Source organism: Neovison vison, chromosome 5 (genome assembly GCF_020171115.1).
Source record: "Neovison vison isolate M4711 chromosome 5, ASM_NN_V1, whole genome shotgun sequence".
NCBI classification, from domain to species: domain Eukaryota; kingdom Metazoa; phylum Chordata; class Mammalia; order Carnivora; family Mustelidae; genus Neogale; species Neogale vison.
This window is the reverse complement of record NC_058095.1, coordinates 16474573-16489681: the sequence shown is the minus strand read 5'-3', so window position 1 is coordinate 16489681 and position 15109 is coordinate 16474573. Positions and strand designations below refer to the sequence as shown.

The window sequence follows — 15109 nt, the reverse complement described above, 5'->3', positions numbered from 1 at the left end:
AAGTCAGACTGAAACCTTGCAGTTTGTTCCTCCCTTGTCTTAATCTCTGTGTCCTCTCTTTTAGGGAGTGTGTGGAGTGTAAGAAGTTTGACCGAGGAACCCTCCATGAGGACAACACCTGCAGCCGGTACTGTCGTGATGAGATCGAGTCTGTGAAGGAGCTTAGTAAGTTCAGCATGTCTCAGAGTTGTACACACACACACACACACAGAGCTTCTAAAATTGTGAGTTAATCCCCAAATCTGTCCAACTCTCATCAGTAACATGGGAGAGTAATTCCCACCTCAAAGGCATGTTGTGTGGGTCTGATGCATGCTAGGCACTCCATAAAAACTGTCTTCCCTGAGTTCTCCTCCACTCTACTAGTTGGTTCCACAGTCCCTCCCTGATCTGCTTTCCAGCACCCACAGACTCAGTAAGATCCTACAAGTAACCTTTGAAAGTATGGCTGATTTCAGGCAGCCCTCACTTTGCTTTGCATCTCATTTTACAGATGAAGAAACTGAGGCCAGAGTGACAGGCATCATTTTAGGAAGCTTATAAGCATTTATAGAGTTTACTTAACTAAGAGTGTTAAACAGTGGCCAAGCATACCACTTTGCTGTTTTGGAGGGAAACCTTCACCTTTATGGATTTGTAGCTAAACTCACTATGCTAGAGCCTTTCCTGGAATAAGGCAGATAAAAAATTCAGTGGGGAGCAAAACTTTTGCTTGTAATTATTCTGGTTTTTACTTTACCTTGACTTAAAAGGCGATCATCTTTGTTGCTGTCAGCGCGTCTGATATGATTATCTGGGTCAGCTAGGCATTGGCTGGTAGCAGGGAAATGGTAATCTCTTGAGATAGCCATCTCCCACAAAGGCAGGAAACATGTTTTTTAGTGAGAGCCCCAGTAAGATACAACCAGTCACTCAGCTTCTGGCTGGGGGTGTTATATAGAAAAGGGTCAGATCTCTGGACCCTTTGGCTAATATCAGAGGTGGGGCTGGGAGTGAGGGTAGTAATTTGGGGATTGAGTTTGAAGAGTCGGCTTTTCCTCTGGAGGAGATTGGGTCTATACTATAATTAACCTGGGAGTTGGGGAGACTGCTGAGAGAGATGTGAGGGCTTTTTATTACCTAGACCAGATGGGTATCATAGGGTAGCTGATAAGTATTTCTCTTGCCCCCTCCCTCCATGGCATGATAATCATAACAATGAAGGCTTGTTTATGTGGAATTGTATAACTTACAAAAGTTATGAAAGTGTCCTTCCATTCCCATCATCTTATCCTTTTCTCTATAACCCAGTAAAGAACAATTGTAGGACTGTTGCTATCCTCATTTGGCGGATGAGGAAATGGAATCTCAGGAAAGTTACATAACCTGCCTGAACAAGTTACGCTTAGAACTAAATCCGGAAATCCTCACCCTTTCCACTGTACTCTTATACCACTGGTTTTCGGAAGGCTTGTTGAGTTCAGGCTGTAGGATATGCTCTGAGACTCAAGTTCTAGTTCTGCTCCATCATACACTTGTGGTGTAACCTTGGGACATTTGCTTAACCTCATCACGTGTCAGTTTTACCTATCTGGCTTCATCACTGGAGGATATAGTGGAGCTGATGGAGGGATACCTATAGTTTCCCTGTCAGAATAAGAGGGTTCAGAATCAGAAGGGATGAAATCTACAAATTGTGAGGGAAATCAGAGAAGAGGGGATGGCTCTGGAGAGGAACAATAGATCAGAAGTAGAAATGGAAGAAATATAAGGGCTGAGTCAATTAATTGTTAAGAATCATCAGTCAAGCAGAGAGAGTCAATTATCATATGGTTTCACTTATTTGTGGAGCATAACAAATAGCATGGAGGACATGGGGAGTTAGAGAGGAGAAGGGAGTTGGGAAAAATTGGAAGGGGAGGTGAACCATGAGAGACTATGGACTCTGAAAAACAATCAGGGTTTTGAAGGGGAGGGGAGGTTGGGGTACAAGGTGGTGGGTATTATAGAGGGCACGGATTGCATGGAGCACTGTGTGTGGTACAAAAACAATGAATACTGTTATGCTGAAAATAAAAAATAAATTAAAAAAAATTCCACAAGATAATTTAAAAAAAAAAAAAAGAATCATTGGGCAAGCAGAGAAGGGAAAGGGAGGGACGGGAACACCCACTGTGTGTTCAGTACTGTTCACTTTATGCCATTGGGTTCTCTACCAGCCTTGGCAAGGTGGAGTATCATTTTCCTTTTATAGATGAAGGAAGAGAGAGCCAAGGAGTTCAAGTAATTTCCCCAACATTATATAGCTAGCAGGTGGGAGAGCAAGGCTTTGAATCAGACCACGTAATATGTTATGTCATGTCTGTTCCAGAATAATGAATAAGAACCAAAAAGAGCTCATAAGGGACAAAATATAGAAGTGAGGAACAAAAATACAGAAGTGAGGAACAAAATATAGAAGTGAGGGTCATCTGGAGGTAACTGCCAGGCCATCTCAAATCTAGACATCTTGCCTAATATAAGGCATAGGGTTTCCTATTGCATACTTTCTCAGAAATCCCATAACTGCAGCTTGGGGATGGCCCCGTCTTCCACGAATTGAGTCGTTTTTCATTCTCCCATCTTTTTCTCTTTCTCAGAGGATACTGGCAAGGATGCAGTGAATTGTACATACAAGAATGAGGATGACTGTGTCGTCAGATTCCAGTACTATGAAGACTCAAGTGGAAAATCCATTCTCTATGTGGTAGAAGAGCCAGGTGAGTGAACCCTCAGGGCCATGGTAGGCAATAATTTCTACCCATCACTCTTCTTACACAGAACAACCAGGTTAAGACTGACCTTACAAGTGGTAAGTTAGGGCCTGTCGTTGGGATATGGGTGATATTTAAATACATATATTAGTGAGAAAGTGACTTTGCTAATTGAGGAGATAGAAAAGTAAAAATGTGGGTAAGGACAGGAAGAAGGTAGGGGGTGCCTGGGTAGCTCAGTTGGCTAAACGTTGGACTTAATTTTGGCTCAGGTCACGACCTCAGGGTCATGGGATTGAGCCCGCACCGGCTTCTATGCTCAGCGGGGAGTCTGTTTGAGATTCTCTCTCTCCCTCATCCTCTGCCCTTCCACCCACTCATGCTCTCTCTCTCTCTCTCTCTAAAATAAATAAATAAAACCTTTTGGAAAAAAGAGGTAGATATGGACCCCATGAAGGGACAAAATATATCATGGCAGTTTTTGAGGTGACAATGTTAAGAAGTAAGGAATTTATTTTTTTTCTTTATTTACTTGACACAGAGAGAGATCACAAGTAGGCAGAGAGACAGGCAGAGAGAGAGGGGGAAGCAGGGCTCCCTGCTGAGCAGAGAGCCTGATGCGGGGCTCGATCCCAGAACCCTGAGATCATGACCTGAGCTGAAGGCAGAGGCTTAACCCACTGAGCCACCCAGCACCCCAGAAGTATGGAATTTAAAGTCTAGGACTGTTCAGCACCTGCTCTACTAAAAGCTCGGTGGCTTCCCAGGGCAAGCAGCTTGGTGCTTCAAGGGAAGGCCTGATATTTAAAGTATTGACCGTGAGACATGGTGCTGTGTTTGAGGCAACAACCCAAGGTGTCCTGAAGACTGAAAAGCTAGTGCTTCCTCTCAAGGCCCTCTGGAAGCAGGAGGAACTCATCTGTCATACGCACAGACCAACCACAGGCTTGTCCCCATCCAGTCACAGTAGATTTGTTGCTTCCCCTCACCTCCTCTGTCTCCTTCCTTTCGCTTAACAGACTAAGCTGTGAATCATTAGAAAGTATTTTCGAGTACTTATTATATATCAGGCAGTGGACTTGGTGCTGGGCATATCACAATAAGCAGATGTGGCACTCACAGGCTGGGGGAGAGGGACACATAAATCGATACAGACCCTGTTGAGGGACAAGGGCTATGGTATGGCAGAGGGTAGACAGGAACTTATGGGAATGAAGGAACAATGTCTGAAGGCAGAGACTAAATCAGTCAGTTGCTTGACATTCTTAACAGCGGGTGCAATTTCTTCAGATCTTCCTTCAGACCAGGGTGCAGCAAACTCTGCAAAGGACCAGATGTTAAATATCTCAGGCTTTGCAGACCATGGGGTCTCTGCCACGACTACTCTGCCATTGTAAAAGCAGCATATATTTATGCACAAGCCCAAGCGTATTTACAGAAACAGATGGCAAGCCACATTTTGCTCCCAAACCATAGTTTGCTGGTCCCTGCTTTAAAAAAGTGGGTCTCAAACTTTTGTATGTTCTCCCTTGTTAAAAAAAACAAAACAAACAAACAAAAAAAAAACCTGAGTCCTGAGCCCTGTCCTACTTCCATGAGCCTCTGTGTTCCTGATTAGTGTTCCCAGCAATTGTGATACACCCCAGTATTTGAGTGCCTCTGTCTTGGACACATCACTTCTCCTAATGAGCCTTCAGGCCTCCTGCAGCACCTGTGTTGCTGCTTCGGTTGGGTGCTTCATCACAGCATTAACTTGCTTTCTTTTGTCCCCCATCTCCCTCTGTAGATCAAAAGCTACATAAGCACAGGGACTGTCTATCTCATCTATTGTTATATCCATACTGGGCTCAGTCATCTACAGAAACTGTAGATGATAGCAAGTAACCAGTATCAAGATGATATCAAGTATTGAGATACTTGATAAGTGGTTTTTGAATAAATTCATAGGACTGAATATGCCCAGGAGACAGGCAGGCTTATATGCATCTTGATACCTGCTAGGAGGATTTTGGTGGCTTAGAGAAGGAAGGGCCTGAAAGTGGGAAGAAGCACTGCTACATCTGTATAAGGCAGCGTGTTGCTGGTCCCATGGGCAGAGGAAAGCATGGTGCCCCCCACCTGTGATACTGTTCACCAGCCTTTCCAGGGCTTTCACTTTTAGAAGGGAGAAGGAAGGTAAAGAAACGGTCTGGCCTTCGTTTTGTTTACTGACTCAAGGGAAAGCTGACATGGGAAGGGGAAAGGGAAGAGTATGGGTGTGTATCTGGGGGAGCGGATGTGGGTTATTTGGCCATGCGCCCCCCCCACACTTTCCCATCCACTTGTGTTAACACTTTTCATGGATTGTTCTATACCCACCCTATCTGCACCTTTGTCCTTCCTCATTTCAGAAGGGTGGTGTGTTCTTGCTTTGGGGTTTAACATTACTTTCCTACAAAAGTCTTTGCTGATGCTTCCGCTGTATCACTTACCAAAATCTTTTGGATTGGTGTTCTCAGACCTGAACCCATTACCTGGAGTTGTGGGGAACAAAGATGGTGATAACCTGAGCTGGTACAAGTAACCCCTGAGGGGGTAACTTTTCTGATGGAGACCCCTTCAGAAATGGGATCCCAGACCTACATTTCCTATCTTGTTGCCACGGAATTCCAAGTTATGCCTCTCATCTCACCTTCCACCTCTGATGATTTTCAGGGGCTCTGCCTTCAAGCAGAATGTAGCACTTGAGGTCCTGGAGTACAGAAGGAGATTCTTCTCATTCTCTCTCTAACTCATGCCCTTGGAGATGCTCTCCCTGAAGGGCTGGGCACTTCAGGGCAGTAGAGACAGCACTGCCAAAGGGGTTGGCATTGGCTGGGTGGGGTTCAGCCTGCATGGAGTGGGATCCCCTGAGCTGAGTCCTCATCACTCCCAGATAGGGTTGCCTGGCAAATACAGTATATCCCATGCAATATGTAGTGCATACTCAGGCTGAGAAGCTATTCATTGTTTATCTGAAATTCACATTTAACTGGACTTCCTATACGTCTGTGAAATCTGTTAGTCCTGCCCAGTCTTTCTTGACCTCAGGTCCCCACATGGTTCCTCATCACTGTGGCTAAGGGAGCTGTCTAGAGATCATTTGATCTTGGCTTCTGTGGCTAGGAAACTCGCCATCCACCCCTTTCAGGATAAATGCTTTACAGATGTTTTTCCCTGAAGATCTCTCTCTCTCCCTCTCTCTCTTTTTAAAAAAGATTTTATTTATTTATTTATTTGATGGACAGAGATCACATGTAGGCAGAGAGGCAGGCGGGGGGCGGGGGGAGGGGTGGTGGTGGCAGGAAGTAGGCTCCCCACTGAGCAAGAGCCTGATGCAGGGCTCAATTCCAGGGCTCTGAGATCATGACCTGAGCTGAAGGCAGAGGCTTAACCCACTGAGCCACCTAGGCGCCCCTCCCTGAAGGTCTCTTCACATTCTACCTGTCCTGCCCGTACTGACATGCAGAATTGAAGAGATTTTACTTGGAGGTTTGAGGGTCAGCCCTGTCTTCCAGAGAATTCACAATTGTTTTTCCCAGAAGAACTGGGACCCTTCATTCCTCGGAATTCAGACACTGGGACCTCAGAGCCTCTCTCCAGATGTTCTTTAATTATAGACAGGTTATAATTTGGTGGCTTGGGAAATAGCCAGCTTGGGTTTGTGTTGGTGGTTGTTTTCGGGTCGTGTGTGGTGAGCACAGTGTATATGTTTAGAGAAGAAGGTGGGAGACAGTGTGGAAAGTGGGTGTGACATCCTCTCCAGACCCATCAATACTCTCATATCCAAACACCTAATTACATAACACCTGAGAAGTCACTGGAGTGAGGTCACCCATCAGACACCTGTGGTTTATGGGAAACAGAGCTCTGTGGAGCATATTCAACTTGGCCCTCAGAAGGGTGACGCACCTCTGTCCTTGTTGGTTGTTGACTGGGTTTAAACAGGAAGTCAGCTCTCAATAGGGTTAGGATTTTAGACGATGAAATAATTTGGGAAGGAGCCCAAAATATTCTCTTGGTTGGCAGGCTTCCTGGTCTTTAAGTGTTCTAACAAGGTCATTAGGTTCCCAGCCCTCAGGAATGTATGTATCTGAATCAGGGTAACACAGATGTCTACAGGAGCTAGGTAAATAACTTAGTGAAAACAATCAGATATAACAAGAAGGCCAGTAATAACGGTAGCTGGTATTTATTGAGCACGAGTCTGTGCCAGGAAGTCTTCTGAGTTCTTGAAATATATTTAACATAATTATTCTTCATAAGTTTTAGAGTTCAGTGCTATTACTTTTTCCATTTTAAACATGGAGAAATAGGAAACAGACACCCAGAAAGGTTAAATAATTTATCAAAGGTCACATAGCAAAGTAAGTGGTAAGCCAGGATTCGAACCCAGGCAGTCTAGCTCCAGAGTGCAAGGTAGCATGGCCTCAATGACAAGTTACATGTTGCTTCTCTTTAGTGGAGAAAAGAGGATGGTAAGAATTCTGGCAAACTATAAAATGTGTCCCATCTACAGGGGACAGCTTCTCCTCACATCTCACCAGGGATGCCCTGTGGGTTCAGAGTTTTCAGACCTTTTTATTAGTGATTTTACTTATTTTTATTACAGAGAGACATAGTGAGAGAGGGAACACAAGCACGGGGAGAAGGAGTGGGAGAAACAGGCTTCCAGCTGAGCAGGGAGCCAGATGCAGGGCTCGATCCCATGACCCTGGGATACGACCTGAGCCAAAGGCAGACATCTAACAACGGAGCCACTCAAGGGCCCCGAGTTTGTTTTTTTTTTAAAGAGAAGAAGAATTTGAAATTTCAGGGGAAGAATCTCCTGATTATTGCCAATAAAAATAAATAAAATAAAAATAAAAATTTTTTATTAAGTTTTTATTTTAATGCCTGTGTAGTGAACATAAAATCAGATTTTTAATAAACACTTAGGTCAAATTCTGCCATGGGTGACCTGCTTATGGCCTCTAACTTAAACCACTCAGGACAGATTATTGCTGTCTTAAAGATCCGCACCTCTTCCTTTAAAAAAATTAGTTGATGTGTTTTGTAAGTCTTGTTTCCTTTAGAGAACTTTCTAGTAATTTCTTACTTGGTCAAGAAGATCTATTCCTAGCCAGTTCAAGTGATTCCTGCTACATTCATAACCTCTTTACTCTGTGCTCTCTCCTGACAGAGTGTCCCAAGGGTCCTGACATCCTGGTGGTCCTGCTTTCAGTGATGGGGGCCATTTTGCTCATCGGCCTTGCTACTCTGCTCATCTGGAAGCTTCTCATCACCATCCATGACCGGAAGGAGTTTGCTAAATTTGAGGAAGAGCGAGCCAGAGCAAAATGGGACACAGTAAGAGCCTGGGCTGGGCATGTTCTCAAGTCATGGGTTTGAGAGACTCGGGTGGAAGCTGTAGGTGCATAAGGGGGCCAGGTTCAGCTAGCCTGTGATTTCCCAGTTAGCCTCTGTTCTGGAAATTGGGAGATGGTCCCCTTATCCTTATTCTTCCTGGAAACCACCAATTCTCTCCCTACCCATGCATGACAACGGGCCGCATCAATGAGTACTGACTGAACACAGGTAGGGCCCAGCTCTGCTCTGGTCACTGATGCAATGAAAACAAGACTACTTCTCCAATTGAGGAGGAGAGGACACACTTGAGAATCCTACACTGAGAACATGTAATACATGATATACTGATGAAGTCCAAAGCATGAAACACAAACAGTGGGAAAAAAAAAAAAAAAGAACCTGCTAACTTTTGCTGAGGATTCACCATATGCCAGGAACTGTTCTAAATGACTTTTAGGTGTTAACTTCTTCCATACCTACAATAGCCCTAGATAGGAGGCAGCATTGTTATTCTCATTTTATAGGTAAGGAAACTAAGCACAGAAAGCTTAAGCAGCTTGCCCAATTCGGGGAAGGAATTCAGTTATGATGGGAATTACTTTTTGGACCAACCCCTTAAAAAATATCCTTGGGGCATCTGGGTGGCTTAGTCAGTTAGGCACCTGCCTTTGGCTCAGGTCATGATCCCAGGGTCCTGGGGTCGAGTCCCTCGCCTGACTCCCTGCTCAGGAGTCAGGGACTCCTGTTCCCTCTCCCTCTGCTACTCCCTCTACTTGTGCATGCTCTCTCTCTCTCTGTCAAATAAATAAATAAATAAATAAATAAAATCTTTAAAAAATTTTCTCCCTGCAGTTTATCCTGATAGAATTAAATGATACAAGCATCTACTGAAAACTTTCTGTATGCCTAATTTTACTGTGTTCTTCTTTGGCTCATCTTTCATATTTTAACTTTTTTCTGGACCTCTCAAATGGCTGTTTGACTCCATGTATGTCCAGGGGGAAGCTGAAAGCTTGGTCTCATTTGCTGGTGATTTCAGGCCTTTGTACCCAAGGGTCCCAAGAAACTTCTGATGTTTCTGGTAGTATAGTACAGAAATCTGGAAGCTCTGAGGCATGTGAGAATGTGTTGTAGTTCTTTTTTTTTTTTTTTAAAGATTTTATTTATTTATTTGACAGAGAGAGATCACAAGTAGGCAGAGAGGCAGGCAGAGAGAGAGGAGGAAGCAGGCTCCCTGCTGAGCAGAGAGCCCGATGCGGGACTCGATCCCAGGACCCTGAGATCATGACCTGAGCTGAAGGCAGAGGCTTAACCCACTGAGCCACCCAGGCGCCCTGTGTTGTAGTTCTTGAAATGACTCGGAAAGACCACCAGATCTAATGGGATTTGTCACTTTTTGTTAGAAAAAATTTTGGTGGGGGAGGTGCCTGAGTGGCTCAGTAGGTTAGGCCTGTGACTCTTGGTTTGGCTGGAGTCATGATCTCAGGGTTGTGGGATCGAGCCCTATACTGGGCTCTGTGCTCAACACAGTGTCTGCTTGAGACTCTCTCCCTCTGCCCCTGCCCCCCAACCCAAATAAGTGAATAAATATTAAAAAAAAAAAAAAAAGAAAAGAAAAGACCTTGGGAAATCCAGAGAGGGTTTATTTTTTCCTGCTAACATGACAATTTGTGGGTAAGGCTTGGAGGGAGGAGATGAGAACAAATTAAAATTTTTTTGAGCCAAAGCTGTCCTCTCAGTTTAAGCTACCACCTGTTACATTTCCCATCTCTGCTCACGTCCCCCAGCACGGTCACAAGGAAGGAAAAGTGGGGAGAAGGGCAAAAGAGAGAGTTCAGGAGAGAGGCAAGAAATGATACTGACAAAAAGTGATCCTGAAATGTTTGCTGATCCCCAAAAAGTAATGGGCTAGATTCAGCCCCTTAGAAATAGCAGGAGGATGACGTTCTACCTTCCCTCTACTCTTATTTTTTTTTCTTAAAGATTTTATTTATTTATTTGACAGACAGAGATCACAAGTAGGCAGAGAAGCAGGCAGAGAGAGAGGGAGGAAGCAGGCTCCCTGCTGAGAAGAGAGCCCGATGCGGGACTCGATCCTAGGACCCTGAGATCATGACCTGAGCCGAAGGCAGAGGCTTTAACCCACTGAGCCACCCAGGCGCCCCAACCTTCTCTCTACTCTTATTTCCTCTCCACTCCCATCTTAAGAGCGAATATGAGGTACAAGGAGCATTAAGTGGTTTGTTTATGGTATATCCCAGCGAAGGGTGTCTTGGGTAAACTTTCCAGACGAAACGTAATCCTTGTGGGTAGGGGAGAGCTGAGGAATTCACTGCTGCTCTGTTCTCTCCGCAGGCCAACAACCCACTGTACAAAGAGGCCACATCCACCTTCACCAACATCACCTACCGGGGCACTTAATGACAAGGAGTCATCCTCAGATCACTATCAGGCTGTCCCAGAACTGTGGACATCTCTGCCATCATGTTTACAGGGAACAATATCTTTGGGGCGGGATGAAGGACTGGGCGTGGGGTGGGTCAGAAGAACGTCAGTCAGTGGAGGTGTGGGTCTCTGTGCATGTGTTACGTGTGAGTGTGCTGTGTGTGGGGGAGTGTGTAATTTAATACTTGTGGTGTGTCCCAGGTAAGCAGAGCGCCTCAGCCTTCATCCACAGAATGCCTCCTTCAGGGATTCTTCCTGCTTAATCTGAGGGTGACTGACACAGCTGAGCAGGTGTTCTACATGACCTCAGTGAGAAGCCAGCTTTCCCCTTCAGGCCATTTTTTCCTGAGGAGGAGGGCAGAGCTGAACCTCTCATTCCAGAGGAAGGGGCCTTGACTCCACTCTGAGTTCATGGTTCCTGGGCCTGACGCTCAGTGGCTCTGACAGCAACTGCTTGGCTTGGAAGCCTTGTTGTGTCATCTGGACCTTTATCTCCTTTCCCTTCCCTCAGGCTGAAGGAGAAATCGAGGGCAAGCTGAACCCTCAGAGTTGCCTTTGCTTTTTGCCATCACCTCAATCCAGTATGGTTCTCTCATGAGGGGAGTTCTTGCCAGCAGTTCTATGGGGAGTGAGGATGGTAGGGCCACTCAGGGGTCATGCATGGCCTGGATGAATGTGCCAGGGTCCCCCAGTTCATCATCATCACCCTTCAGATGGGTCTCGTAGGCAGCTCCGCCCTGGAAGTTCCTTTAGAAGAAGTGTGTCACCCTTAGAACAGCATCACTTCTCTACCTTCGACTTCCACACACTCTCACTGCTGTAGACATTTGTTACTTACTGGGGATTTCTTTCAAGACCAAACACTTTTCCTTGGGAGGGGGGGCAGTGCTGGGATTAGAGCCAGAGATCTGGCCCCACCCTTCAGGCCCTCTGTCCCTCCTCCAAGACGCCTCTACACAACCGACCTGGTGCTTCTGTGTGCTACGTCCATCCATGTGGCTGATTGCATTTATCTACCTCTTGGCTGTCCTTGGGGGAAGGAATTGTTCCCATGGGTCTCTGAGTCTGCTGAGCACAAGTTCCACGTTTGAAATGCTGGGCCAGTTGTATCAGCATGTGTGGCCTGTCCTCCTGTGGGCGGGGCAACCTCATTTTAGCTCAGCCTTTAATCTGAGAGGCCACAAGTGCAATTTTATTTTATTTTTCTCATTGGGTCACCTGAAATCATGATGAGGCTTGCTTAATCTAAAGGAATACGTATAGAACCACACTTGCATTGTATCTGTAATTTTATTCGGTGGTGAGGAAGGAGAGTGTTTAAAAAAAAAAAAAAACCAACCTACACAGACTTGGCCTGGATACAGGCCCCCCCACTTGGCATCTTTCATAGGAAGTTGCTGCCCTGTTGCTGGGTCTGTAAGGGCTCTCTCTCCTGGAAGCTTGTGGGGTTGGGCCCGTGGGCATGCTGGGCCTTCTCTGAGGAGGTGGGATACAGGCTCTTCTTTTTTTCCTCACCAAAGCTGTTGCTCCACTGGTGTTCACCTTAGTCTAACATTAACAACCACCCTTACCCCCATTCATCAAGAAAAAGGGAAGGACCTATAGAGAGTGGTCTGATGATCAGAAAATCTAAGTCCTAGCCTCAGTGTTGCATCTAAGGAATCTTTAACCTTAATTAAGGCAAGCCTCTTTCTTCTCCCTGGGGCTCAGTTTTCTAGTTGGAAAAATGATAGGCCCAAACCAGCCACTCTAGAAGGTCTCTTTCAGTATTGATATTTGAAGCTGCTGGGACTTCCTGTGGCATTAAGCATACAGTCAAGATTCTGTGAGATGTTGTTACTGTGTGTTGTTTTAGTTGGGAGATCTGAGAGACCTGGCTTTGGCAAGAGCAGATGTCATTCCACAACACCTTTCTTAATGAAAGAGCCTCATTCTAGCCTCTTTTAGAACCCCTTCCCCAACATTTGTTAGCAGTTCCATCTCCTGATGTGGCACTTAAGCTCCACTCAGGTCACTTTGCACACGTTTGCATCCACATATGGAGAAGAGGCATCCATAAGAAGTAGTTGAAATGTATCCGTGGGTTAACACTGAGAATAAACTTTTGGAATTAGGAATGTGGCAAATGACTGAGCCTTGTCTCACCGGTGAATCACCCTTTACTGAAGGAGATGGTAGCGCAGTAGAGAGTTGAATCCAAGAAGTTTCAAACCTAACTATACCTTTTGGCTATTGAGACAAGTGTCCATTGGAGTAGTAGTTGGTATGAAGAAGTTATATCAAAGGAGGAAGAACCCATATTTAAAAGGTAATAACAACAACAACAACTGGTAGGTCTCTTGTCTGAGCTCCTGGAACAAGGTTTCTGGGCCTTTGTATGTGGGGAGAACCTGTCCATGAGATAGCAAAGTGCAGTGAGTTCTGGCCTCATGTGGGGTGAACACCTAAATAGTATTTTGACATCAGCACAGCTCCAAAAGGTTATTTGTGCTCAGCTCCTCTAGAGGTAATTGTTTAATCTCAGGGTTCGTGGACAATAACGGGAAGCTTTGAACATTCCTGACAAGTTGTCACATAAAGAGTCAGTTCTTTACCTCTCAGATTTTCTTAGGCCATCCACAACTTCAAGATTCTTCTCTTTCTTAAGCATTCTTGGTTGAAATGACTTAAGTGCCTTCCTGACTTCCCAACCACCCCCTCTGCTTGAGTTGTGCAACAGTGAATTAAATGTGCTTTCCAAAATGAATGGACCTAAGCCTGCCCAGTTCTTCCTGTGTTGTTCTTTCTGTTTTCTTTGGGTTGAAAAGAGTAAGTGTCATCGCCCCAAAAATGATTATTTTAGAACAAGCATGTTTCTAAATGTAACCGAAAGATGATTGCTACAGGAACTGAAGTTCACTCCAGAAACCAGAGTTTTTCTTTAAACTTTAATAACATTTTCAAAGCAAGTAGGTTTTCACTATTCTAAGAGTTAGAGTTGTTTTGCTTTTTTATTGGGGATTTTTTGGAACATGTACTTCAGTAGAACAGACTGTCAGTTTAGCCCAGGTTTTGTTTGCAGGAGGCATACATTAGTACAAGAAAAGCCTAATGGCAATTACTTATAGGATCATTTAAATGCTCAAATTTATTTCAGGATTTGGAACTCAGAGTGTGGTCTAGGACCAGTGGCCTTCTGTATCATGTGGAAGTTGTTAGTAATGAAAATGCACAGGCCACACCTCAGAACCACTAACTCAGAAAATGGGTTATTTTCTGAGTGGGGCTCAGCATTCTTTTTCAGTAAGTCTTCCTGGTGTTCCTATTGCATTCTCTAGTTTAAGAACTACTGACATAAAGAATCACATACCTATCCTTCTGGCTTAATACGTTTGCAGTAAATCAGCTCAGTTACTAAAAATTATGAACATAGTTTAGCTGGTAGGTTAAGAAAACCTGATATTTACCCACACATAGCTTTGATCCATTTTCCAAGTTAAGTGATCAAAGGCTTCTTAGGTTCACTCTCAGCCACTAATGTCCATGAAAAACTAAAAGAAGTAATAGCTCAAAAATCACAGGGGGAAAAATCCAACTAATAAGATCCTTGGCAGGCATCTAAGAAGACCTTTTGTTCACAGGGGATGGGATCAATATCTTCATTATTTGCATTATCATTCTATAGGATAAGACTTTAGAATTTGTAACTTCACTTTGTTTTTTAAAATGTATTGCGCCTCCACAGTGTGGGATTGAATTACTCTACAGAGCACTCTTAATCTTTGCCTTTGAGTCTTACATTCCTTACATAATGTACATTTTTAAAAACACATTACACTGCGTGACATCATCAAAAGATTACGTGAACATAGACTGAGTCCTTTTATGGTGAAATTTTGTAAGATTGACTATGTTTTATTTATGTCATGGAAACTGATGACTGAATGTCTGGATGAAAATGGAGGACTTTGTGTGAAAATGAAATGAAAAGCTCTATGTCAAATCAATTAGTAATCCCCCAACTCTTGGTCTCTGTAGTCTGAACTCTATAGTAGCAGCCATCTAATGACCACTGGGACCAATTACAAGCAGATCGCCTTAGAAATTACAGTACACTCATTTTTCACACTGGTGTAAGGAAACAATAACACATGCTTTGCAAGGAAGCCATTTAATACTTGTTGAAAATAATTTCTATTTGGTTTTGTAATATATTTCTGGAAATATATGTTTTTAATTTTTTGTAGTTTGGCTAAAGCATACAAGGAGGTAGTGTTACATGCTTGTAATTGGGGTTAACTATATTGTTTGGTTTCCATTTATTTTTTATTTATTTATTTTTAAAGATTTTATTTATTTATTTGACAGAGAGAGATCACAAGTAGGCAGAGAGGCAGGCAGAGAGAGAGAGAGAGAGAGAGAGGAGGAAGCAGGCTCCCTGTTGAGCAGAGAGCCCGATGCGGGACTCGATCCCAGGACCCTGAGATCATGACGTGAGCCGAAGGCAGCGGCTTAATCCACTGAGCCACCCAGGTGCCCTGGTTTCCATTTAAAAGTCTTATTTTATGTTTTAATTTGAATTCGAT

General features: G+C 44.2%; 1 protein-coding gene across 1 annotated transcript in view; it reads left to right on the top strand.

Annotated features, from left to right (window-relative positions):
• Positions 1–13290, top strand: part of ITGB3 (integrin subunit beta 3) — a 51135-nt gene extending 37845 nt beyond the window's left edge. The window contains exons 12-15 of the mRNA XM_044247687.1: positions 65–165; positions 2619–2738; positions 7933–8099; positions 10455–13290. Coding sequence (XP_044103622.1) covers positions 65–165; positions 2619–2738; positions 7933–8099; positions 10455–10520 — 454 coding nt within the window. The 3' untranslated portion in view covers positions 10521–13290. The remainder of the gene's footprint in view (positions 1–64; positions 166–2618; positions 2739–7932; positions 8100–10454) is intronic.
• Positions 13291–15109: the final 1819 nt, after the last annotated feature.